The sequence below is a fragment of the Aedes aegypti genome, chromosome 3, assembly GCF_002204515.2.
Source record: "Aedes aegypti strain LVP_AGWG chromosome 3, AaegL5.0 Primary Assembly, whole genome shotgun sequence".
Taxonomy (NCBI): domain Eukaryota; kingdom Metazoa; phylum Arthropoda; class Insecta; order Diptera; family Culicidae; genus Aedes; species Aedes aegypti.
The window spans coordinates 338148547-338172402 of record NC_035109.1 but is presented as its reverse complement, the minus strand read 5'-3'; the positions used below and the strand labels follow the sequence as shown (position 1 = coordinate 338172402).

Sequence of the window (23856 nt, the reverse complement as noted above, 5' to 3'; positions counted from 1 at the left end):
TTTGCTGGCGTAAACTGGAATGCAAAACGGATTTTGATCGAAGGAGAATTCTAAACAAACGGAACGGAAAGGAATTTCTAAACAAATTTGTGTAGTAATAATCGGAGATTTTTTTGGAAAAAAAAATCTTTAGTATTAACTGGGGTTCCCCACCAGTAAAGGCCCAAACGCAATGATAGCGGAACGGCAACGGAAAGCGGAACCGGTTCGCCAGCATGAACTATAACATGCTTGTCGAATCAGTGTTGGTTCAGTTTCGTCCGTTGTCAGCTCAGTCGAGATGGGGTGATTCATGCTGGCGAACCGGTTCCGCTTTCCGTTGCCGTTCCGCTATCATTGCGTTTGGGCCTTAATTCACTTTTGACGATTCCATGGGTAGTATATTCGAGAAATTCCATGATAGACGTTTGGATGAAATGCTGAATACCCCAGTGGCCCAGATAGCCGTAGCGGTAAACGTGCAGCTATTCAGCAAGACCAAGGGGGTCGTGTTTTCGAATACCAACGGTCGAGGATCTTTTCGGGTTGGAAATTTTAACGATTTCCCAGGGCTAAAGTATCATCGTACCTGTCACATGATATACACATGCAAAAATGGTCAATCGACAAAGAAAGCTCTCAGTTAAGAACGGTGGAAGTGCTCATAAGAACACTAAGCTGAAAAGCAGGCTCTGTCCCAGTTAAGACGTAACGCCAGGTAGAATAAGAAATACCGACTGAAGCGGAAACAGCAATCCTTTCCATTCCAGAACATAAAGCGTCGTCTGGAGGAGGAAGTGATGGTGGTCTACTGACAACTTGTGCGTTAAAGACTCAAAACTCATTACCATAAAGAGATGTCGGCTATAAAATAATAGCGGCTAATAGGATATGGATATGTGGACTCTTCAATGCTAAATACATAGTATTATATCGAGTGACGAAACTTTGTTCCAATTCATTTCATTTTATTGTATTTTCAAATTATCGAGATGGACGTTCTCGGTTTTGACATTTGAATCGACTTTCTTTCGGAGGAGAAGAACAGATCGCTTTGGATACAGAAAAATATGAGATGATGCAACAAATTAACATTAACTTATAAAAAGAAAAACGATACTTAACCAAATAGCCGGTCCGCTCAACCTCTACTATTCTGTATGTAAAAATTGTTATTAGAATGATAATATAAGAGTATAACAACTGTCGTTTTTTTAATGTCACCGGAATATCGAATTACTCCAGGGATTTTTTTTTCTATTCGGAAGTAACTGTTCTGTGCAGATTTACAAGATGATTTGGAATTTACGCATTACAGCCTCAGGTAGCTGAGATAAAACTGGCGATTCGTGTTTCACTACTACTCTGTTTCGCAACATTACCGAACCGAAGAAAACCCGCCTCCGCAACGGTTACATAGTTCTGAACTATTCTTGCCCCTGTAAAGAACCTAAGAAATTCGACTGAGAAGAATGATTGTTTTCTCTAGTTTTTTAATATACGCGCCTCGCTAATCTGTGCTATTTGTCTTTTCTGGCAGCAGCAAACAGGTCGGTAGAGGGAGCTTAAGCGTTGCTGCAGTGGCTTACATGTAGTACATATAACGATAGTCGTCCGTATCGCTGTCGTAGAAGTACTGGCACATTTCCTCAAAATCTGTAATAAAAAAGGGTAAATTTAGTGTTCTGTCGATCACACCAATAGAGATGACCGTCGTTACCTAGATCGTGATCCAGGCCCCACATAACGGAATCGTCATCCTCGTAATCGTAGCCCATGAAGTCTTCGTCGTCGTCCTCATCCATGATGTCGTCGTACATGTCGTCGGCCTCCATTCCACCGTAGAAGCCTTCCGTACTGTCGAACGAGATGTTCAGCAGATGTCGATTGGCTTCGACCAGTGTGTTCTGGGAATTGAAACAGAATTTATTTATTGTTTAAATGGGAAGACTGGAATTGGAAATCTTGTACATTTAAATGATATTTCGGGTCACTAGCATTACGTCTTAATGGATGTATAGAACCTGCTTCTCAGCGATTCTATGCCACAACCCCGAACGATACACTACACCGAAAGCCATTATTCTGTATTGACGAATAAAAGTTGGATTATGTTTCGGAAAATTTAGAATTTGAATAAGCTAATTCTGATTTGCTGTCGCCTAAATTTGTCAAGATTCTGATAAAAATCATTTTTCTTACATTTCTATAATTTTTATCACAATTACCTACATGTTCGAAATATTTTTTTTATACCAAAAATGTAGTAAATTCTCTAGTAAAACTCCAAACTACTTTGAAGGTGCAAGATTTCGATTTCGTGAATTCATACATTTTAGTCTTCTACAAATCTTACGAGCAACGATGCACTTACTTGCAATATCACTTGGCAGATGCTGGTTTGGCCAACCATCATCTTGAGCTGGCGACCTCCCTCCCGACAGCCGACCGCTTGCTCCTTCAGGATGTCGATCGCGGAGAAGATCAACCCCTCCGTTATCTGGCAGTAGGATATGTCCAACAGCTTTAGCTGCGGGTTCTTGCGAATGAACTCGATCAGCTGCTTGTCGGTGATCTTCGTACAGCCGGCAATGTGCAGCTCGATAAAGCGACCTGTACTGCACAACTTGGCCAAGTGTTCGTCGGCAAAGTCCAGCTTGTAATTCAGCTTCAGTTCTTTGAGATTAGTTAACCGGCTAAGGACATTGTAGTCGATCGAGGTGAAGAGACCGTCCGAGAGATCCAGATGCTCCAGTTGATTCATTTCGGCAAATCCTTCCAGCATATGATCAATCGTGTTGTAGCCGTTGATTTTGAACTGGATCTTCCTAAGGCTCGGCATTCTGGCCAGCAGTGCCATACTAGCCTGATCCACACCTTCGTATTGATTGTTGCACACCAGGTGCTTCAATTCAGTCATGCTGCTAGCGATGGCTTTGATCGCTCCCGAGGTCAACCGACTGCAGCAGGTAATGTTCAAGTATTCTAGCAATTTGTGGTTCGTTGCGAATGTGGTAAACGGTTTTCCCTGAATGTTCTGACAACTTTCCAAATTCAAGTATTTCAACTGGTCATTGACGCTTGCCAGACATTTCCCGGTAATTTCGCTGTTTTCGGAAAGGTCTAATCGCTCTAGCTTTGTAGCGAGTTTCAAACTTCGTCCGATCGTATCTTCGATACTGCATGCCACTAGCGTCAGTCCTTCGAGAGATTTAAACACTTCATCGAACCCGCTCAGAGTCTTAGGTTTTATCGAAAAATCGTTGATGTCCAGTTCCTTCAAATTAGGACAATAGCGAGGTATTAAATTGAGGATCCTCACACTGGGCTTCAAAAACCGATCCCTAGCAATGAACAGATGTTCTACGTAAGGCCCGATTTCCGTGAGAATGTTTTTGGCATCCAATAAGGTGAGGTACTTCTTATCCATGGGGTCGATGTCAAAGTCCAAAATCTTGTACCGTTTGAACGTTTCCGCTGTGATGCTTTCCATTCGGGAGCAGGATTTCTTCAGTGCCAATAGATCCATGAGCTCAAGATAGTCGCAAATCATCAACAAGCAATCGTCGTTCAGATGTAGAATGTTCATACCTTCCGGTTCTGCATCGGTGGAATGGACACTATCCGCTTTGACGCTACTGTTGAGATCCGCTTCGGCAGTCTTTGATGGCTCCAATGCCCCTTCAGCAGCTCCAGTTCCAGAGCTGCCAGCAGCATCCAAGTCTTTCGATTCTTTATCGCCTTGTTCCGTCTCCTTCATTTTCTTGTGGTAGGCCTCCTGGTGCCAGCTGTCAGCCGGAGCCACGTAGCATCGTTTCTTGAGGATAATTTTCTTCTGCAAGCACCTTGAACGAGAAACAAATGGAGATGATTACGCTCAAGCTAAGTTCCCTCGACGATTCTAAAACATTAGCTAGCTTTTGCATATACAGGGGATTGTGCAAAACGATTGATTTGGGCAAAATGTTGTCTGACTTCAAATGCTCATATCTATTTGAGAAATTGAGCTAATGAAAATTTATTGATTTTAGGGCCTATCGAATCGAGCATATAGGTGGTTTGAATAGGTTCCGGACAAGTTTCAGATGTGTAACTTTGCCCAGGACACCTGAAAACTATACTTAAAACCCAAACGTTATTGCTACGTGAAATAATCCAAATACCTAATTCTACCTCGATTTTACCTGAGAAAGGTAAAAATAAAACGGGCTACCAATCTCCATATTCTTTATTTTGAATGAATATGGAACAATATGATGCACCCTTCGACAATTGAACGAAAATCATCCGATTCGAGGATGATTTCTCATCTATTTCCGTATGATTTTAAGCAGGTAGTTGAGTTATACTAATTGGAATGAATAACATTGGACTTTTGACGGTTTGTAATTTCTTCCATGTCATGAATCAAAAATCATTCAATTATCGTCTTAACTATCATACAAAAGCTTAAGGGGCAGGATCCGTCATTGATTTCGAAATTTTCACAAGCAGTTTTTACTTTCAAAATCAAGAAAATTCACAGGAAAATGTGTTCACTGTAATCTATCCTCCAACCGAAACACAGTGAACACATTTTATGGAAGAATAACCCAAATTTGTACCGTTTTCAAGCATTTGTTTACTCTTAAAGGCTTGTTTGACCGCCGATTCCTGAACCGCAAACCATTCAAGCTCGCGGATTTTGGAGAATAAACAACTCTCAGCATGTTTGCGGCAGGCTGTCATCTTTTCCGGCTGTCAAGAATGACAATTATGTATGATCACCTATTCGATACATTGCTAATAAATCTCCAGGAAACGTGTAAAAAATTTAATTTTATTTTATCTCTTTTTAATTATTAACCAGCATGCAATGGCGTTTGTTTATAGCTATGAATGATAATCATTCAAATTAATTCAATTTCTAGAGGGATTGAAATCATTTCAAAATTGGATGATTTTCATTCGGTGCGATATGTAAAGAGATGATTTCAACGAAGATGAAAATCATCCGGAATTTGTCTGAAAACAGGTATGGGGCTCGGATGAGGCAAAAATCATTCAATCCGTGGCGGGAGATTTCGTTCAGTGAACCACACTTTTGTGAAAATTACGTCAGCTAGTTGCTTTACACTTCTGGAGCATTCCCAAGAAAAATCGTTAGAGGAAACTTAGATTTACACCCTTTTAAAGGCGATGAAAATTGTTTTTATGATAGCTGAAAAATGTTCCTCAAAAATAACTTGATTTTTGATGATGCTTTTGAAGAACAAGCCTTCTTTGAAAAAAATAATAATAACAAATTGTCGAATTTCCAATTATGGATTTTAACCCTTTCTTTCCCACGACTATTTCAAGTAAATAAAAATAATAAAATAAAATATCTTTTATTTAGGTCAAAGTTATTGAACAAGCAGACAACTGTCAAAAAAACAAATGGAGCTCCTGAGCTCCATTGGGTATACAGCGTACTTTTTGTGAAACAAGTATTTTTTTCTATCTTTACTAACGAGATTTTTAGCCCTGGGCTAGTTTATTTCGGGACCAACGGCATTACTTCCCTTCTGAAGGAAGTCGTCACTATAACTTTGTTGTCATAAGTGACTATCTCGGGGATGGGATTCGATCCCAGGTCCTCGGCGTACTGGCAAGGAGTAAAACTCTAACGGGCACATAGACAATGAACATTAGCCTGGGACACGGTTATATGAAAAATTTAGATTCTCGCTCCAGTCCACTTTTTGGATTGCATTTAGGTCCCATAACAACTGTGAAAAATGTCAGCTCGATCGGTGAAACTATATTTTAGCGCCAGCCTTTCAAAGTTTGTACCGTGACCTGCTTTAATTCCGTAAGTTGCCTAATACCGTGTATTTGGGAATTAGGTGGATTTCTAACATATCATATTTTTTATTTTTCTAAATGATTGTCACAAACGTTAGCACATTAAGTAGTATTTAGAAAGCCATGCCAAACTTGAACTAAAGTTGCACACACAAACAAACAAATTAATGTTAGAATGTAATCGCCTGGTGCCAACACACGGTATTAGGGCACGGTTGCTTATGTGTTCCAAATACCGTGTTTCAGTTATGATTCCAAAATGGCGAAGTGAAATATATATTTTATTTCCCGAATCAATCATGCAAACCTCAATACGTTGTTTGATATAAAAGTTTTATTTTTGATGCGCTTCGTTCGTTCAATTGAGAGATGTTTCAAAATGTGACCCGGCAGTCGGGGTCAGATGCACGGTATTCGGAACACTGGTATGTTTAACAAATATCAACTGTAACTATGGTTAAAATTTTCAAAATGGTTCAAATCATATTTTTTATGCAAAGTATATAAAACGGTCTACTATACTGCCCATAAACGCATAATTGTCCCATGTGCATAGGAAATCCAGCAAACATGGGACTGACATGTTTTTATAGGCAGTATATAAAACATGAAAGACTTGAAAATAATCATACGTTATTTTTATCTGATCGATCGAAACTTGAGTTTTTTTAACCTCACGGTAATAGAGCATGTCACGGTATGGGATTTACTATGGGAAAACATACTTTTGCAAAGAAAAATCGCCAGAGGTCGCCCATTGGCCTCTATAAAAATTCTGAACACAGATCTCGATAGGTATTTCTACGATGAACAATATTGCCAAAGACCGCAAAGCAATCCAATGCTTTTGAAAAAAGTTATTAAGCATAGACTATTCTGAAATTTTACCCGATTTTGTTATTATTGTTATTCTTTTATGTGTTAACCAACGTCGCCTTGCCAATAGGTTTTCATTGAATGACTGTTTTTACAAGTGTCGGTTTGTTTTGCGGTATTCGGCAATATTTTTCATCGTAAAAATACCTATCGAGGTCTGTGTTCAGAATTTTTATAGAAGTAAATGGGCGACCTCTAGCGATTTTTCTTTGCAAAAGCAAGTTTTCCCATAGTAAATCACATACAAACTTTGAACGGCTGGCGCTAAAATATAATTTCTCCGATCGAGCTGAAATTTTGCACAGTTGGTATGGGATGCAAATGCAATCCAAATGCAAAATGGGATCCTAAATGCAATCCAAAAAGTGGACTGGAGCGAGAATCTAATTTATGTCCCACACTAATGAACATGCTGGAGGATCTCGTGTTTTATCTTTCAGTGGAATTCAACGGGAGTTGTGGCGTTTTTTCGAAGATACTGTCCGCGTTGTTACCTGCATTTTCTTTGGCTTTCTACTATTAGATTTTTGACCCGTCTTATTTTTGGTTTAACGGATGCAGAAGCGGCTTGATCACATCCACTGGTTCCATCCTGATCTTCACCATCAGATGTACCATAAAAACGGGTAGCATCGACAGGCTTTTCTGAAAAGCGTTCTAGTTCTAGTTACTATCGCTGTTTGGAATGTGAAAAGTACAGGGTCAAAACTAAATTTCACTTCGCTTCAATGCTTATACCAATCTGATTCAACGACGAAAGTGTCTGGAATAAGTCGAAAGCATTCACGAACTGCATCGTTTCCGGTGTTTTCCAATGAAGAAATAACAAATTCGATTTTATCTTCCAAGAAACCAATAAAATCACCTTCACTGTCATTCATTTTAGAGGAATTTTGTGTATTTTTTTAAATTAAATAACTTAACTGCAAGTGCACTGAGGGTGTAAGCAAAATGGTCGGTGAAATGGGTGGAACACGATTTGACGTTTGAGTGGTACAGTGTTTACTGAACTTCAAGAAAAAAGTTTCACTTTCAATGAATGAGTCTTTCCATATGACGTTCCAAATCAGCTGATCGGGAAGCTCTTTGATAGTTATTCTATGGGAATGACAGCCTCGTGTTAGCACAGGTCCTCCACCGATGTAAACAAATGCATAGACGGACCTGTCACATGAAAAGGCCTACACGGGAAAAAATTCTGTGGTAATAATAACTATTTTAGCTGACTACGCCCATTCTTAAAACTTCCATGGAAATTCAGACCAATTTACTATGTTTACGGTACACCTCACCGCATTACTGGTACATTTGACAGAACAAAATTACAACAATCTGATTTCGACTACAGACATGGTAAAATCAAGCGCATTTCTGGTCTGCTGAAAATTGCCGGTGCGAGCGCTTAAGTTAACCCCCTAAAATGGTAGTTTTTACCGCACAATTTTTTTGCGTGTAGGGTTTCAATGCTAGTAATGGACCCCTTAGTAGCTGAAATTCATTCTAGACGTTTTTCCGCAATGATATCTCAGACGCATATACGTTTTGTGGAGTCTAACAACAAATTCAATGTCTTTACTTCATAGGGTGCCGGTACCAATGGTTGTAATGTACCAGTAGATTGGACTATGGAATAAAACGTACATTTTTCGATAAAAACGACATGTGCTATTTTTGGTGGATAGATCGCCTCTAGTTTAGTCGATTTGTCAAATTTCAGCTTTTTATCTTATCAAAAAGTCATATAAATAATGAGGTTTACGTAAAAAATTGGCTCCCTTGCACCAATAGTAGCCGTCGTGTTCAAGTAGTGGATCAACGGTTGGAAGCAGTTTTTAAAATGGATGTATAAAAATGAAGAAAAGTCCTAGAGATGATCTTTATGCTTCATTCGAAAGATATTGATTGCTGTTCCGAGGGAAAAATGTTAAACCTATGTAAAAATTTACCATTTTGTTTAAACTTCCTTGTATCATTCCCGAACGTCTACTACTGGAGCACTAGCGCAACTACTGGAACACGTGTACCAATAGTGGCTCAAGCGATTTTATGTTAAAAAATTAGCTTTATCACTCTTTTTATATTTTTCTTCTATAGTAGAGGTTAAAATCTTTCTGTTGACGCCAAAAGATCTCTGTTAGGGCTTATCGTTATTTTATTATGATTTTTTATAGCTTAGGTAGTCCACTAATGGCACCGGCACCCTAGTACGTATATGAAACATACAAAACCATTCGATTTTTCCAGCGAAATATGCATTTGAAAAACTGTTGTCCGAATGCCTATTATGGACCCTCCCGGGGTCCATAATAGGATTGTTTACAAATTTGACGTTGCGTATTATGGACCCTCCATTTGATTCCCATGTAATCCGGCTCGCTGCCGACGAGCCTATTATGGACCCACCTGGAAATGCGTATTATGGACCCTCTTGTGTGGTTTCATTTACAAAACTGTTCAAATATCTGTATTTATGCGTCTCAAACCAAATATTTTGCCTGAAACTGCTGACTAACAATGTAATCGAAGTTCCCCCGGTGGATTTTCATAGGAATAAAGTTGCTTTGCGTGTTAATTTTATGTTTTTCTGTAGGGGGTCCATAATACACAAAGGGTCCATAACCGGCATCGACTCCCTATATGGCATCGCTCAAACGTCAAATGAGTGATCGGACAAGACGAGAGTATCTGACAACAGTTCGCGTTCAAAACCAATCAAATTTCTTGCTTGCTGGTGGTGACCAATGGGAAACATTTTCAACGCGAAGCGCTGTTTGGTTCTCAAGTCTTGTGCTCTTGAAAATTTGAGATGTGGCTTCGTTCTATAATCACCTGAAGCTACCATGGGAAAGGGAGGAGGGTTAATAACCTTCAAAAATCGACCGTTCTAAGCGTTGTTCTTGATTACACAGCACATTTTTGGCAACAACATGCGCCACGTCGATGTGCTTCTCATTGCAAAATGTCAAACAATTCGTTTGAGAAAACCCCCCAAAGTCAAGTGAATCATGGAATTGCGATTCCATTGATGATTTTAAAAGATATAAAATGCACAAGGTGTCACTTCTAGCTTGTGTACAGAATTGAAGGACATTGTTGGAAGGAGTTTGGGGCAGCATATCGATAAAACTATCTCTTGAACTACTGCTTTTCGACACACTCAAAGCTAAAAATATATTCAATAAATTTCGCATATGTTACAAGTTTGTCTTACTACACGAATTTAGTCTTCGAATTATAAATTCAGCCTTTGAACGTTCCAATCTCCCTACAATGTATACCCTGAATTGACACTGAATAATCAGTTCAAGCATTAGCATTAACTCACGGTATGTAACAACTTGTGCGCTATTTCATAGAATCCTTTGTTCCAACTTCAGCATCAATAGTTCAACGGCTTTAATAAAAATTTAGCTAGGTTTAATTAATAAAAATTTTCTACTTACTATTTCAATTCAACAATTAATTCCAGTAACAATCCTATTTCTCTAGTGTTTCCAATATATCTTCGATAAATTCAATGTTCTTACACTTCAGTTTCAACTCTTTCAACTAATATGTCAGCGCCCTACGGTTTGACAGTCATTCCATATGTTTATAATCTCCGTCACGCTCTCAGCTAAACCAACGTTTTCATGGTCGCGTCCACAAAGTGAACCCTTTCTATCCCGGCGTAACATCTCCCCGGCCCGTAAGCCTTGTAGTTGATGGTAGTCACTACTGTGCTTACCACTCCTAGGCTCCGATCTCTAGAACTGCTAATTTTGCTACTGCTCGCTTCTTCACTCCAACCCCCTGAAGAAAGCGCTAGTTCTTGAAGCCTACCACCATCTGTGTGGCGCTAGTGCTGGAGTAAACAAATTTAGGCTTTGCCCTCATCAAACCCCGTGCGGAAGCGACAAATGTCGTATGGGAAAAACATTATAATATTGATAATCGTTTTTCGTTGTGCCTAATAAAATGTGGCAAAATTATCTAGCAATTACAGAAAAACTTAATAAAGTAATACGCACTCAACACCAGATTGATTTGTAAAATATAAATGTCGCATTCGAAAACGAGTGTGTCTCGTGCCTAAAACGGTATTTTTGGACGAGCTGTCAAATCAGCACCTTCTCCAGCACCAAATTTTTGGCTTCACTTCAGTGTTGTTCGTGGATGACAGCCGTTTCAGTCCTGTGCTTCACTCCTGTTTTAGTACGCACTATCGCCGACCGTATTGTTCCATTGTCAGTTAACTCTCCCTTACTCGATACTCCGTATCTCGATATCGAGTTAGAGAACCATAGTAAAAGTTGGTTTTCATGGCTACCTCGGTGGTCCCTTGAACCGCAGTTGCATTGGTTTTGCGTTCTGTAACTCGATACTTCCCTAACTCGATGGTCCCTTCAATATCGAGTAAGGGAGAGATGACTGTATGTTTACACTTCATTACTTACTCACATGTATTAGAGCAAAATTTGGAGTTCATACTAGTTAGCATAAAAACATGTTTATTCTGAGTTGAGATACCTAGTTTGGAAAATATAGTATAACTTATTTGTTTAAATTCACACGTTTATGAGCTTTACATATGTTAAAGCTACAGTCGACTCTCCACATCTCGATGTTTTACATCTCGATATCTCTCCCTATGTCGATGATTGCTTCGGTCCCTTCATTCTGCATACGATTTCCCTCTCCACATCTCGATATCCCATATCTCGATGTGCTTCTGTTGATTTTTCGTTCCCAATTTTCTCTCCATATGTCGATATGATAGTGTTCATACTAGGTTACTAGACCAGATTTAAGTGATTCGGAAAAAAAATGGAAACTCGAAATGAAGTTTGTTTGTTTATCATTTTCCTAGTAACGGAGTGATTTTCAATTCAGTGTTCATTCAATTAATGTTCATTGTCTCGATCTCTTCCTATCTGGATGGTCGAGATGTGGAGAGGCGACTGTAGTTAAGACCAATATTTTGGTATACTCAACCTTAAAAATTCCAAATTTCGAATTATCTTATTGTAGCATTAATCTCATCAACGTCATCATGGAAACTTAAAAGCAGTTTTTTTAATAAAAATTATTCGATGAAAAAGTGTTCACTGCATTTCGGTTAAAGAATAGAATGCATTGAACACATTTACCTATAAGTTTTCTAAATTCGAAAAAACTGCTTTTGAAAATTCCGAAATCAATGACGGCAGAATACCTCTTAAGGTATAATTTTACAATACAGTCAACTCTTCCTTACTCGATATTTCGTATCTCGATATCGAGTTAGGAAAAAATAAGAGTTGGTTTTCATGGCTACCTCGATGGTCCCTTCAATATTGAGTTATGGAGAGTTAACTGTATGAACTTAAATCTTGGATGGATCCTTTTCTGGGGAATGTTATAGAATCCCCTTGACATAGTTTCGCAAAGGTGAACGAATGTTAAATCAATATTAATCGGAATGAACCTTGCAAGAGACAGGGCAAACACCTTTTCATCCAAAATAGGTAGAGAATTGTTCATCCCTTGCTAACCATCAATCGTGAAGAAAAGGGAGTTCAACTTACTTGGCAGCATCCTCGCACCGTTCGTATGAGATGAACCCGTACCGGATGATTCTGTCGTTCCGGTTATTCCGGCGATAACCTCCGCGTCTGCTGGGTCGTCCTCCGCCACCGCCGCCACTCGCCACATCTCCTCCCTCGTCGTACAAGTTGTTGTTCTGATTGGTGTGAATCCGGACGCTTTTGACGCGGCCAAACTGTTCGAACATCTTGCGTACCACTGCTTCCGTTATCGATTCCGGATTCTGGGTGAAACTCGCATAGATAGTGTTGACCGGGAAGCCATCCTCGGTGTGGAAAATTCGTTCGTCCGAATCGCTTGGATCCGGCCCCATTCCGAAGTGGGACTTTCCCGAAAAGCCTCCTCGCATCTGATTCAGGGCCTCCATCAGCGCCAAACCGTTGATCAAATCCGTATCTTCGTCGCTGTCACTCGACGTGTTGAAATTCCCAAGGTCGTCCCAATTATTGTGCGGAGGAGCTGGATTGCGATTACGACCTCGGTTGGCACCTCCTCGACCACGACCACGTCCCCGACCACGACGACTCACTGTCAAGAACATATATCGTTTCATAATTCCACCAGAAGCCAACATTGCGATTTTACTTACTTTTTCCCAAACTTCAATGGATCACTTCGGCGACCGCAATCTGTCGCAGACAGATCCTTCCTTCACTTTCGGTCGGGAAAAAACGTGTTCTTTTCGGATGCAAATTCTCGCTCGAACACACTTCTTTCACTTTCTACCTGCGAGACCCTTTGTTCAGAGCCCCGGCAGATGTATAAATTTTGCAAAAGGAAACACAAAATCAACTGAAGTTCGCAAAACAACGTTTCGTTTGCAGCTGGCAAATTTTTGCTTTTCGCTCCGCGAAGTGATGGAGATCTTTTGGTGCGATGATGCGTTTGGCTTTTGTTTTCTCTTGCCCTTCTTCTTTTTCAATGTCTCACCTTTCGATGCGGGAATATGGGAGCAACTTACGATGCGGGCCAAGAGCTTTGAAAGATACCACGTATTTTTCGATGAGATACTTCCGGAATTTGATGTTGGTGCATTCATAAGCCCAAACAGTATTTTTTTCTTTACCTTTCCTGGAAATTTGTTTATAAAATCGTCTAGATTTCCTGAAAAATATAATGTTTCATCATTGTCATGATATAAAATTACGCCCGAATAGCTGTTTGCTCTCGATTTACGAGAAACAAAACGATGTGAAGCGTTTGCAAGACTGTCATCGCGAAACGAAAAGAAAAAGACTATGGTGCATAATCAGAAAGGGCTTAATCATTCTACGTGCGGGTGTCGTTGTTTACAAAAGCAAAATTTGTTAATTAGCCATTAGCCCGACCGACTGCGTCACATTCGGATGCAGTAATATTAAATTTTGAGTTGTTTGAACAAAAATGGAAAGCGCATACGAAAAGTTCTACTCCGAACAGGACGACGTCCTCGATTGGACTAAGGAAGCACAGGGCGTCATCCAGGATATCGTCCGCCACGTAAAGGAAGCGCAAATTTCCAACCAGCTCCCGACCACCGACTCCGAAGCCTACATCAATCTGCGCACGCTGGAAGGGACGGAAGTGTGCATCAAACTGAACCGGGAAGGTCTCCGGATTGTGGGCGATCGGTTCGACTGCGTGGACCATCAGTTGTTGGGCGATGAATGCTTTGAGACACCGTACTCGCTGCTGTCGCATGTAAGTCCGGCCTATGTGGAATCGTTTGGAAGCTGCCTGGCGGATGCCCTCAGCAAACAGATTCAGGAACGGATGGTAGGAAACGGTGCCCAGGCGGAAGACGAAAAGGTCGAAGGGGCAGATTAGGACAAAAGAGTGTTGTTTGTTAGATATTTTCAATCCATATTTACTGCTGGTAGTATAATTTTGTTTAGTAATGTTAGGCGTGACGATTTTCTCGAATAAGCATGATATATTAGGCTGTTTCAGTGGAAACAATGTTCGAAAAGTCAAGAAGAAAAATATGGCTATTTATAACATTTTTGTTGAACATATTAATTTTCTTAAAAAAGTATCGTCAGATCGACTTATGAAATTTTATTATTTTTGTTGAAAATTCATATTGTGACGTTTTGGTTTCTAAAGCCTATTATTTTTCTATTTTTTATTTATTTTTCCAATAGTTTTTTTGAGCATGTGCTGTAATATTTTAGAAAGTTAATATGTTCTACAAAAATACTATAATAGGGTCCTAAAGCCCTGTCCCGATTTAAGTGCCAATCGCTTAAGTTTAGGCCAAAAATACATGCTTACTCAATTTTCTAATGTTTTCCGTTGGTTTAAGTCCAAAAAACATTTTTTTTTAGATTTTGTCACACCCCTAGGCTTAAACTCAAATTTAGGGTGTATTTTGTTTTCCGTTTCCCTTCCGAAATGTCAGATAGGAACAACCCCAGTGTTAAAACTAAAACCCCTGTGGTGTTTTTGTCGACTAGGCGAACGTCAAACATGATCTCAAGTGTCAAGGTTCATTTATGGCAGGGCTGCCAGATGTACAGATTTCTCTGTATTACACAGATATTTTTATTCTGAGACAGATTCAATTTGTATGGAACACAGATTTTCTTTCAACAATTTTTGTATGGACACAGATTTTTTCGTATGGGACACAGATTTTTTAACCTCGTGGATACAGGTTTTCTATCAAATCATCTGGCAGCTCTGATTTATGGACCCAATTTTTAAATTAAAGTTTAAACATGATATAGCCGTCATTCGAACGGGAAAAATTGCTAAAGTAGTTACATTAACATGCTCTTTCGTGTTGTTAAATAAAAACAAGATTCCATTAAAAATTTTAGGACCCAATTAAGCGTATTCCTTTCTAGGGTTGACTTTGAATTTTCGAACAATGATTTTTTTTTTCTAAAACACCCCAATGATATATTCTTTTAGTATTATATTTTATACAACGGCCATCGAATAAACTTAATCTAATCTAAAGTTTTCCAGCGATAACGATTCCGCCTCGGTGTTGACTTTTGCTTCTACCTTCTCCGAAATGACCACCGAGCTGTCATCCGAAAGGTCCGGGCTGTCGTCCTCCAGGTGGCAAAGGAACTGATCGTCTTCGTAGGTGGGGAAGAAAAACTCCGGCTGATCCCAAAACTGCTGCTCCCCGGTGGAGTAATGTGCTGTTTCTCGTAGGTGACATTGCAGATCATCTTTTGAAGGAAACTCTTCACGACAAAGCACGCATTTCAGTACATGCATCTGCCGGCGAATGTAGTTGACGATTTTCACCCGCTGGTAGAAAGTTAGGCCAACGACCTGAGCATCAAAATCGAAGCCGTGGTCCGTTTTCATGTGCTGCTTCAGGTCATCTATTTTCGCTTTCGCTATGGTGCAGAACAGACAGGTAGTTGGTTGTTCCTCTCCGTACCAGTCGGACCAATCCGAATCTGAATCGTCCGTATGAAACGGGGAACTTTCCTTGGCTCGGGCTTTGATCGGAACCGGTTGCTTCCCAACAGACGACGGTTTCTTCAGACGATCATTCCTGTAGTTCACTAGAAAGAAACGATCATAGAATTTGTTCTCTGGGTTTATCCTCTTGTGACCTTTCTTTCTCATGTGCTCCTTGAGGGTCGGACGATCTTTGAATACCTTCTCACAGAACAAGCAAATCAAATTGTCCATCTTCTCCTGCACCGTATCTATTAACTCATCTACAAAAACTAAGTTTTCAGCTTTCCCTAGCAGTAAGAAATGTTTAGAGTACAGATGCTCGAGGAATTCGGTTCTCGTTTCCGCGTGCAGATCCCGGCAGTACAAACACCCCCGATTAAAATTCCGATCCGTTCTTTCGAACTGATGTCTCGCCAGTACCAGCTCCATCATTTCCCGTTTCAATCTCTGTCGCAGTTCGTAGTCCACCGGTTCAATGTCACTCAGCATGAAGTATTTCTCATTGCTAGCCGGCGTTCCGTCCGGAAGATGATTCAACAGCAACGCAGAGCAATACTTTTCCATCGGATGCTCTCTAAACCGTTCCTTCCAAAACCGACTATAACTGGCCAGACATTCCACCTCACCGACGTCGGCAATCACCAACCGATGAACCATGTACAGGTGCGCGAGGTACTGGTCCCGTTCGTCCCCTTGCCGAAAGTTATACACTTTATCGCAAAACATACACTCGACGGATGTGTCGTCCGCTAAACGGGAAGGCGGTGGATTGGAACTTTCGTCCTTGAAATTGAGCGGTCCGATCACCGATGATCCGGCTTTCGCTGCGTCGCAGGCTCTGGCCACATCCGTTTCACCGCTGGCGGATGTCATCGTAGCATTAGAAGATCTCCACGCACGATTATCACTTTTCTTATGAAAACGCTTGAAATTGGATTTTTTTGTTGATTGTGATGGGCATATTGATCTGGAAACAACAACAAAGCACACGATGCACGTGACAGATGTGACAGCACATTCTGAACAAATTCTAACCAACAAATTTACGTATCCTTTGCAGCATAAATCAAGCGTGTGCTGGAGTAAGGGCGTAAGTCGCATGATCGATTTCTCTTCATCGATCCTCTCTTCTGTGAATAAAGGTTACAAGATGAAAGTTTGTTAGCATTTTGACGTTAACTACGTCTTACGGCAATATACTGGGTGTCAATTGAAAATCTAAAATTTTGCGACCGTCACGAAATTATGAAAGATTTTGAACGCTAATAACTCAGTCATTTATCTATAGATTTTAAAAATTTTCCCACCAATCGGTCGGAAATGTATACAGCAATTTTCTCGAATGGAGAAAACTATTGAATATCGACAATAAACTATTGAAAATTTGGAAAATGTCGACCCCTTTCTTACGCAACCAATCACGTGCAAGCAGTTTTCCACGCTTCTTTTGCGTTCCGCTTCGCACTATAAAAGCAGACCGATTCCTGCTTCTTCGCACATTCTTCTTTTTGCCGTCAGACTGTGAACATGGTCGGCGAGCAAGTCTCGAGTGCCTTTCGCATTCTCAGCTCAGTTTTCAATGGAACGCGAATGGAACAACAACACGCCGCCACGACTGAAGCCGCTTGTTGAAGCGCAATCGTCATCGCCACCGCAAACCTCATCGGGCGAGGAGGATTTCTACCAGTGCGCCGTCAAAGTGTGTCCGTGTTACACAAATTCAACATTTCAATCGGCCCTTTCCAGAGCCAACGAATGTGTTTTTAAGAGTTGATTGTGTAATATTCCTTAATTTGTTCGAGCTGGCTGAAGAAAATCGACCAAAGCCGCTTGTTGAAGCGCACATCGTCATCAGCACCGAAAATCTCACCGGGCGAGGAGGATTGCAACCAGTGCGCCGTCAAAATGTGTCCGTGTTACGCAAATTCAACAATTCAATCGGCCCTTTCCGGAGCCAACAAATGTGTTTTAAAGAGTTAATTGTGTAATATTCCCTAATGTGTATACCACATACTTGCTATAATTTCTTAATTCATCTCATAGCAGCATACGATAATTGATTTATTACGAATAATTGACAATACGGCAATTTGAGGATGTTTCCGAGGACGCTGCTGCAGTGCCGTCGGGATGCAATAATAGCATAATGCTAATCTTGTAATTCCCTTACCCAGACATCAGTTTCATATAGCCTATTTCCCAGATAAGAAAACGAAGAATTTGAAAGGAGGAGCATCACCTGCTATTCTAAGGGTATAAAGCATCCCTTCTTCGTTGAATTCGGTTTCATTCTGTTTTCGCTTTCGAGCTGGTAAGAGCTCCTGCAAACCTGCTCAGCTCCTCGCTACCAGAGGCAAGCTGTTTGTACGAGATGGCTGAAGAAAATCGACCAAAGCCGCTTGTTGAAGCGCACATCGCCATCCGCACCGCAAATCTCATCGGGCGAGGAGGATTGCTACCAGTGCGCCGTCAAAGTGTGTCCGTGTTACGCAAATTCAACAATTCAATCGGCCCTTTTCAGAGCCAACAAATGTGTTTTAAAGAGTTGATTGTGTAATATTCCTTGAATTGTTCGAGATGGCTGAAGAAAATCTACCAAAGCCGCTTGTTGAAGCGCATATCGTCATCAGCACCGAAAATCTCACCGGGCGAGGAAGATTGCAACCAGTGCGCCGTCAAAATGTGTCCGTGTTACGCAAATTCAACAATTCAATCGGCACTTTTCAGAGCCAACAAATGTGTTTTAAAGAGTTGATTGTGTAATATTCCTTGAATTGTTCGAGATGGCTGAAGAAAATCTACCAAAGCCTCTTGTTGAAGCGCACATCGTCATCAGCACCGAAAATCTCACCGGGCGAGGAGGATTGCAACCATTGCGCCGTCAAAATGTGTCCGTGTTACGCAAACTCAACAATTCAATCGGCACTTTTCAGAGCCAACAAATGTGTTTTAAAGAGTTGATTGTGTAATATTCTTTAATTTGTTCGAGATGGCTGAAGAAAATCGACCAAAGCCGCCAAAATGTGTCCGTGTTACGCAAATTCAACAATTCAATCGGCCCTTTCCGGAGCCAACAAATGTGTTTTAAAGAGTTAATTGTGTAATATTCCCTAATGTGTATACCACATACTTGCTATAATTTCTTAATTCATCTCATAGCAGCATACAATAATTGATTTATTACGAATAATTGACAATACGGCAATTTGAGGATGTTTCCGAGGACGCTGCTGCAGTGCCGTCGGGATGCAATAATAGCATAATGCTAATCTTGTAATTCCCTTACCCAGACATCAGTTTCATATAGCCTATTTCCCAGATAAGAAAACGAAGAATTTGAAAGGAGGAGCATCACCTGCTATTCTAAGGGTATAAAGCATCCCTTCTTCGTTGAATTCGGTTTCATTCTGTTTTCGCTTTCGAGCTGGTAAGAGCTCCTGCAAACCTGCTCAGCTCCTCGCTACCAGAGGCAAGCTGTTTGTACGAGATGGCTGAAGAAAATCGACCGAAGCCGCTTGTTGAAGCGCACATCGTCATCCGCAACGCAAATCTCATCGGGCGAGAAGGATTGCTACCAGTGCGCCGTCAAAGTGTGTCCGTGTTACGCAAATACGGTTTAAAGAGTTGATTGTGTAATATTCCTTGAATTGTTCGAGATGGCTGAAGAAAATCTACCAAAGCCGCTTGTTGAAGCGCACATCGTCATCAGCACCGAAAATCTCACCGGGCGAGGAAGATTGCAACCAGTGCGCCGTCAAAATGTGTCCGTGTTACGCAAATTCAACAATTCATTCGGCACTTTTCAGAGCCAACAAATGTGTTTTAAAGAGTTGATTGTGTAATATTCTTTAATTTGTTCGAGATGGCTGAAGAAAATCGACCAAAGCCGCCAAAATGTGTCCGTGTTACGCAAATTCAACAATTCAATCGGCCCTTTTCAGAGCCAACAAATGTGTTTTAAAGAGTTGATTGTGTAATATTCCCTAATGTGTTTACCACATCTCTTTATTCATCTCATAGCATCATTCAATAACTGATTTATTACGAATAATTGACAATACGGCAATTTGAGGATGTTTCCGAGGACGCTGCTGCAGTGCCGTCGGTATGCAATAACAGCATAATGCTAATCTTGTACATCCCTTACCCAGACATCAGTTTCATATAGCATATTTCCCAGATAAGAAAACGAAGAATTTGAAAGGAGGAGCATCACCTGCTATTCCAAGGGTATAAAGCATCCCTTCTTCGTTGAATTCGGTTTCATTCTGTTTTCGCTTTCGAGCTGGTAAGAGCTCCTGCAAACCTGCTCAGCTCCTCGCTACCAGAGGCAAGCTGTTTGTACGAGATGGCTGAAGAAAACCGACCAAAGCCGCTTGTTGAAGCGCACATCGCCATCCGCACCGCAAATCTCATCGGGCGAGGAGGATTGCTACCAGTGCGCCGTCAAAGTGTGTCCGTGTTACGCAAATTCAACAACTCAATCGGCCCTTTTCAGAGCCAACAAATGTGTTTTAAAGAGTTGATTGTGTAATATTCCTTGAATTGTTCGAGATGGCTGAAGAAAATCTACCAAAGCCGCTTGTTGAAGCGCACATCGTCATCAGCACCGAAAATCTCACCGGGCGAGGAAAATTGCAACCAGTGCGCCGTCAAAATGTGTCCGTGTTACGCAAATTCAACAATTCATTCGGCACTTTTCAGAGCCAACAAATGTGTTTTAAAGAGTTGATTGTGTAATATTCTTTAATTTGTTCGAGATGGCTGAAGAAAATCGACCAAAGCCGCCAAAATGTGTCCGTGTTACGCAAATTCAACAATTCAATCGGCCCTTTTCAGAGCCAACAAATGTGTTTTAAAGAGTTGATTGTGTAATATTCCCTAATGTGTTTACCACATCTCTTTATTCATCTCATAGCATCATTCAATAACTGATTTATTACGAATAATTGACAATACGGCAATTTGAGGATGCTTTCGAGGACGCTGCTGCAGTGCCGTTGGGATGAGTGCTCAACATTTCAAAACGATTGTAAAATAGAGTGGCATTTCAAACGGCGTCATTGTTTTCCCATATTTTATGGGACAACTTCGATGACGTAAATTATCACATGTAACAAAATTGCACAGTCGAGTACTAGACTCGACACTACACTGAAGACGGCCTTACAGTTGAGGTCGAAATACGCGTATCTGTCAAAGGATACAAACTCTAGTGGAATTTAATGGTATTGTACTAAACTCGGTTTCATAATCTTGAAGTAGATTGTAATAATTCTGGCAATTGTAGTAATGGATCAGAAATTTACCTTAATAATAAATAAAACTAATGATTATCAATAGCTAATTATTGAATATTTAGTAAATGTCAACTCTTCCGACAAATCATTCATTTCTTACGCATTAGCATTTTCTGAGATTTTCAAGTAATTCTCAGCCCAACACATCATTGGCACATGCCCATTTCCCAGATTGGACTATCAGAAAGAGAAGAACACGAAAGGGAGGAGCATCATTTGCTATTCTAAGGTAATAAAACATGCTTTCTACGTCAGATTCGGTTTCATTCCATTTTCGCTTTCGAGCTGGTAAGTGCTCCGAACCTGCTCAGCGAGGAGTACCTCGCTGCCAGAAGCCTGCTGAGATGTAGATTTTCAAGTTGCCAATCCAGCGTCTGGTTTGTGAAATCGAACAAGATTTCTAGATTGGCTCGCGCTTTGAAAATTGGACCTGCAGGAATCAGTGTGCGCTAATGCAAGATTTGTACGAGATGACTGAAGAAAATCAGCCAAAGCCGCCTGTAGAAACGTCCATCGTCATCGCCACCGCAAATCTCTTCGGGCGAGGATAATTTTAGTCTGTGTGCTGTCAAAATATGTCTGTGTTACTCGAATTTAACAATTCAATCGGCCCTTTCCAGAGCCAACAAATGTGTACTAAAGAGTTAATGGTCCAATCCACCGGTGTACTAAATTCACTCGATCTGAGAATTGTGACACTTGAGCGGGATACGCTTCTGTATGCTTTCCACGTGTTTCGGACCCGCTCAAGTGTCAAAATTCTTGGACCGAGAAAATTTAGTATACCGGTGGATAAGACTATTGTGTAATATTTCCTAATACCACATACTTGCTAAAATCACTTAATGCTTCTCGTAACATCATACAATATCTGATATGTTATGAATAATTGCAAATAGGAGCCTTCCTTAGCCGAGTGGTTAGAGTCCGCGGCTACAAAGCAAAGTCATGCTGAATGTGTCTGGGTTTGATTACCTGTCGGTAATTTCGTAATGGAAATTTTCTTAATTTCCCTGGGCATAAAGTATCATCGTACCTGCCACACGATGTACGAATGCGAAAATGGCAACTTTGGCAAAGAAAGCTCTTAGTTAATAACTGTGGAAGTACTCATTGAACAGCTGAGAAGTAGGCTCTGTCACAGTGGGGACGTTATGCCAAGAAGAAGAATAATTGACAATACGACAAATTGAAATTTACGTTGGCGATGACGATATCGATGACTTGAGCACTTTTCCGAACGAAGAGCTTCTCACTGTTCTTAAATTCACAAACCGTTACATTCTGGAAGGTTGCTATTATGACAATTGACGTAAATTCAAATGCAGCAAATCACATGGCGTAGTTAACGTCATGCGGTCGTGTCTTGTACACAACCCCCACTGATTTTTTACACTTCATATCGCTTGGCTGTGATACAATTTTGCGTCCTGAGGTGAAAAAATGCTGACAAACTTGCATCTTATCACCTTTATTCACAGAAGAGAGGATCGATGAAGAGAAATCGATCATGCGATTTTCGCCCTTATTCTAACACACGCTTGATATATGAATCTTCTTCTTCTTTATGGCGTTACGTCCCAACTGGGACAAAGCCTGCTTCTCAGATTAGTGTTCTTATGAGCACTTCCACAGTTATTAACTGAGAGCTTTCTTTGCCGATTGACCATTTTTGCATGTGTATATCGTGTGGCAGGTACGAAGATACTCTATGCCCTGGGAATCGAGAAAATTTCCTTTACGAAAAGATCCTCAACCAGCGGGATTCGAACCCACGACCCTTAGCATGGTCATGCTGAATAGCTGCGCGTTTACCGCTACGGCTATCTTGGTCCCACGGTATACTAGCAAAGTATAAAAGGCATAAATGCATTACATGGGGTGAATAGACCGAATATGGTTTTAGTATAACAAATAAGCTATTTAGAGTGGAAATATTTAACCGTGAATGTGTTAATTATTAGTTTTTTTGGCTTTCTTTGCATTAACTGCTCGGATAGATACGTTGTATTAGGATTTTATAAAATACCTATTCAGATTTTAATCATGTTCATGCTAAAGCGAAGTATGCACTTCAACAGAAAAGTAATCGCCTATCTCGATGCGTGGGAATGGATCATTAAAATAACCAAAACGGCCGCTATGGAAAGCATAGATAGCGCCACCGTAGCCTTGTGTGTTTGACAGAACAGCAATGCAATGTTAAATCCCATATACAGTAGTGCCTTTGTTTTGATACGGTGAGCACTTGCAAAAACTACATTCAATGATCCATTGATCAAGAAAAGCATTTTTCTTTGATCGCAGTACGCAGTTGAAAAGAAATGTCAATTCAAATGGAGCTCACTGTAGGAAATTTCTTGACCATTTCTTGGGCAGAAATTTTTACTTTTCTTGAGCGGAACAGCATACTTAGCTTAAGCATGGAAACAGCTGAAGTGCGAAGCAACCAAAACGTTAGTTCCTCTTATGTACAGCTGTTTACACAATAGACCATTTCCGTCAGATTTAACCCCCAGTTTTTGTATTTTTCTTCGAAAGACAATCATTTTTAATGAATATTAACGCTTCCAGATTTTGTTTATATGCACTCCTGATTTTCATAAGAAAAAATTGAAAACATGGATACTCACCACATTTTGAAAAATAATTTGAGATGCGGCACAGTTTGTTCCACCCTATGGGTATCAGCGTGGTGATTTTGCAACAGTCGATTCCACCCCTGCATTGGGATGCTTGTTTACATTTGCAAACGTCAAATCAGGTGCGCGCTCAAACTGACCGTGACCCGGTCAGGGCGCCCCAAACAGGAGCGCCACCGAAACTACTCAAACAAACGTTTTTAAACCAGGTTGGAACTTGCGCAACCTGTTCTGAATCATAGTTCAAACTCCAACCCGAT

General features: G+C 40.6%; 3 protein-coding genes across 3 annotated transcripts; 1 reads left to right on the top strand and 2 right to left on the bottom strand.

Moving 5' to 3' along the window:
- Positions 1–910: 910 nt before the first annotated feature.
- Positions 911–13154, bottom strand: LOC5574819. Its single transcript, XM_021854598.1, has 5 exons — positions 12836–13154; positions 12228–12774; positions 2354–3824; positions 1700–1886; positions 911–1635 (listed from the first exon to the last, which is right to left on the bottom strand). Coding segments are annotated over exons 1-5 (2277 nt in total). The 5' UTR covers positions 12837–13154; the 3' UTR covers positions 911–1564.
- A 398-nt stretch (positions 13155–13552) lies between these two features.
- Positions 13553–15208, top strand: LOC110679574 (GSK3-beta interaction protein). Its single transcript, XM_021854600.1, has 2 exons — positions 13553–14434; positions 15060–15208. Exon 1 carries the CDS (start codon positions 13630–13632, stop codon positions 14050–14052), a length of 423 nt encoding a protein of 140 aa, XP_021710292.1. The 5' UTR covers positions 13553–13629; the 3' UTR covers positions 14053–14434; positions 15060–15208.
- On the bottom strand, positions 15126–16658 carry LOC110679573 (zinc finger protein 277-like). The gene has a single exon (XM_021854599.1). It carries the CDS (start codon positions 16525–16527, stop codon positions 15175–15177), a length of 1353 nt encoding a protein of 450 aa, XP_021710291.1. The 5' UTR covers positions 16528–16658; the 3' UTR covers positions 15126–15174.
- Between the last annotated feature and the right edge of the window lie 7198 nt (positions 16659–23856).

What these genes read in the sequence shown, in the direction of transcription:
- LOC5574819 (XM_021854598.1), bottom strand. An exon ending in TCTGCCAAGTGATATTGCAA is followed by an intron (nt 1,887 to 2,353) that starts GTAAGTGCATCG and finishes TTCAATTCCCAG; the next exon opens with AACACACTGGTCGAAGCCAA. An exon ending in GGGCCTGGATCACGATCTAG is followed by an intron (nt 1,636 to 1,699) that starts GTAACGACGGTC and finishes TTTTTATTACAG; the next exon opens with ATTTTGAGGAAATGTGCCAG.
- LOC110679574 (XM_021854600.1), top strand. Translation starts at nt 13,630, where the DNA reads ATGGAAAGCGCATACGAAAAGTTCTACTCCGAACAGGACGACGTCCTC.
- LOC110679573 (XM_021854599.1), bottom strand. Translation starts at nt 16,527, where the DNA reads ATGACATCCGCCAGCGGTGAAACGGATGTGGCCAGAGCCTGCGACGCA.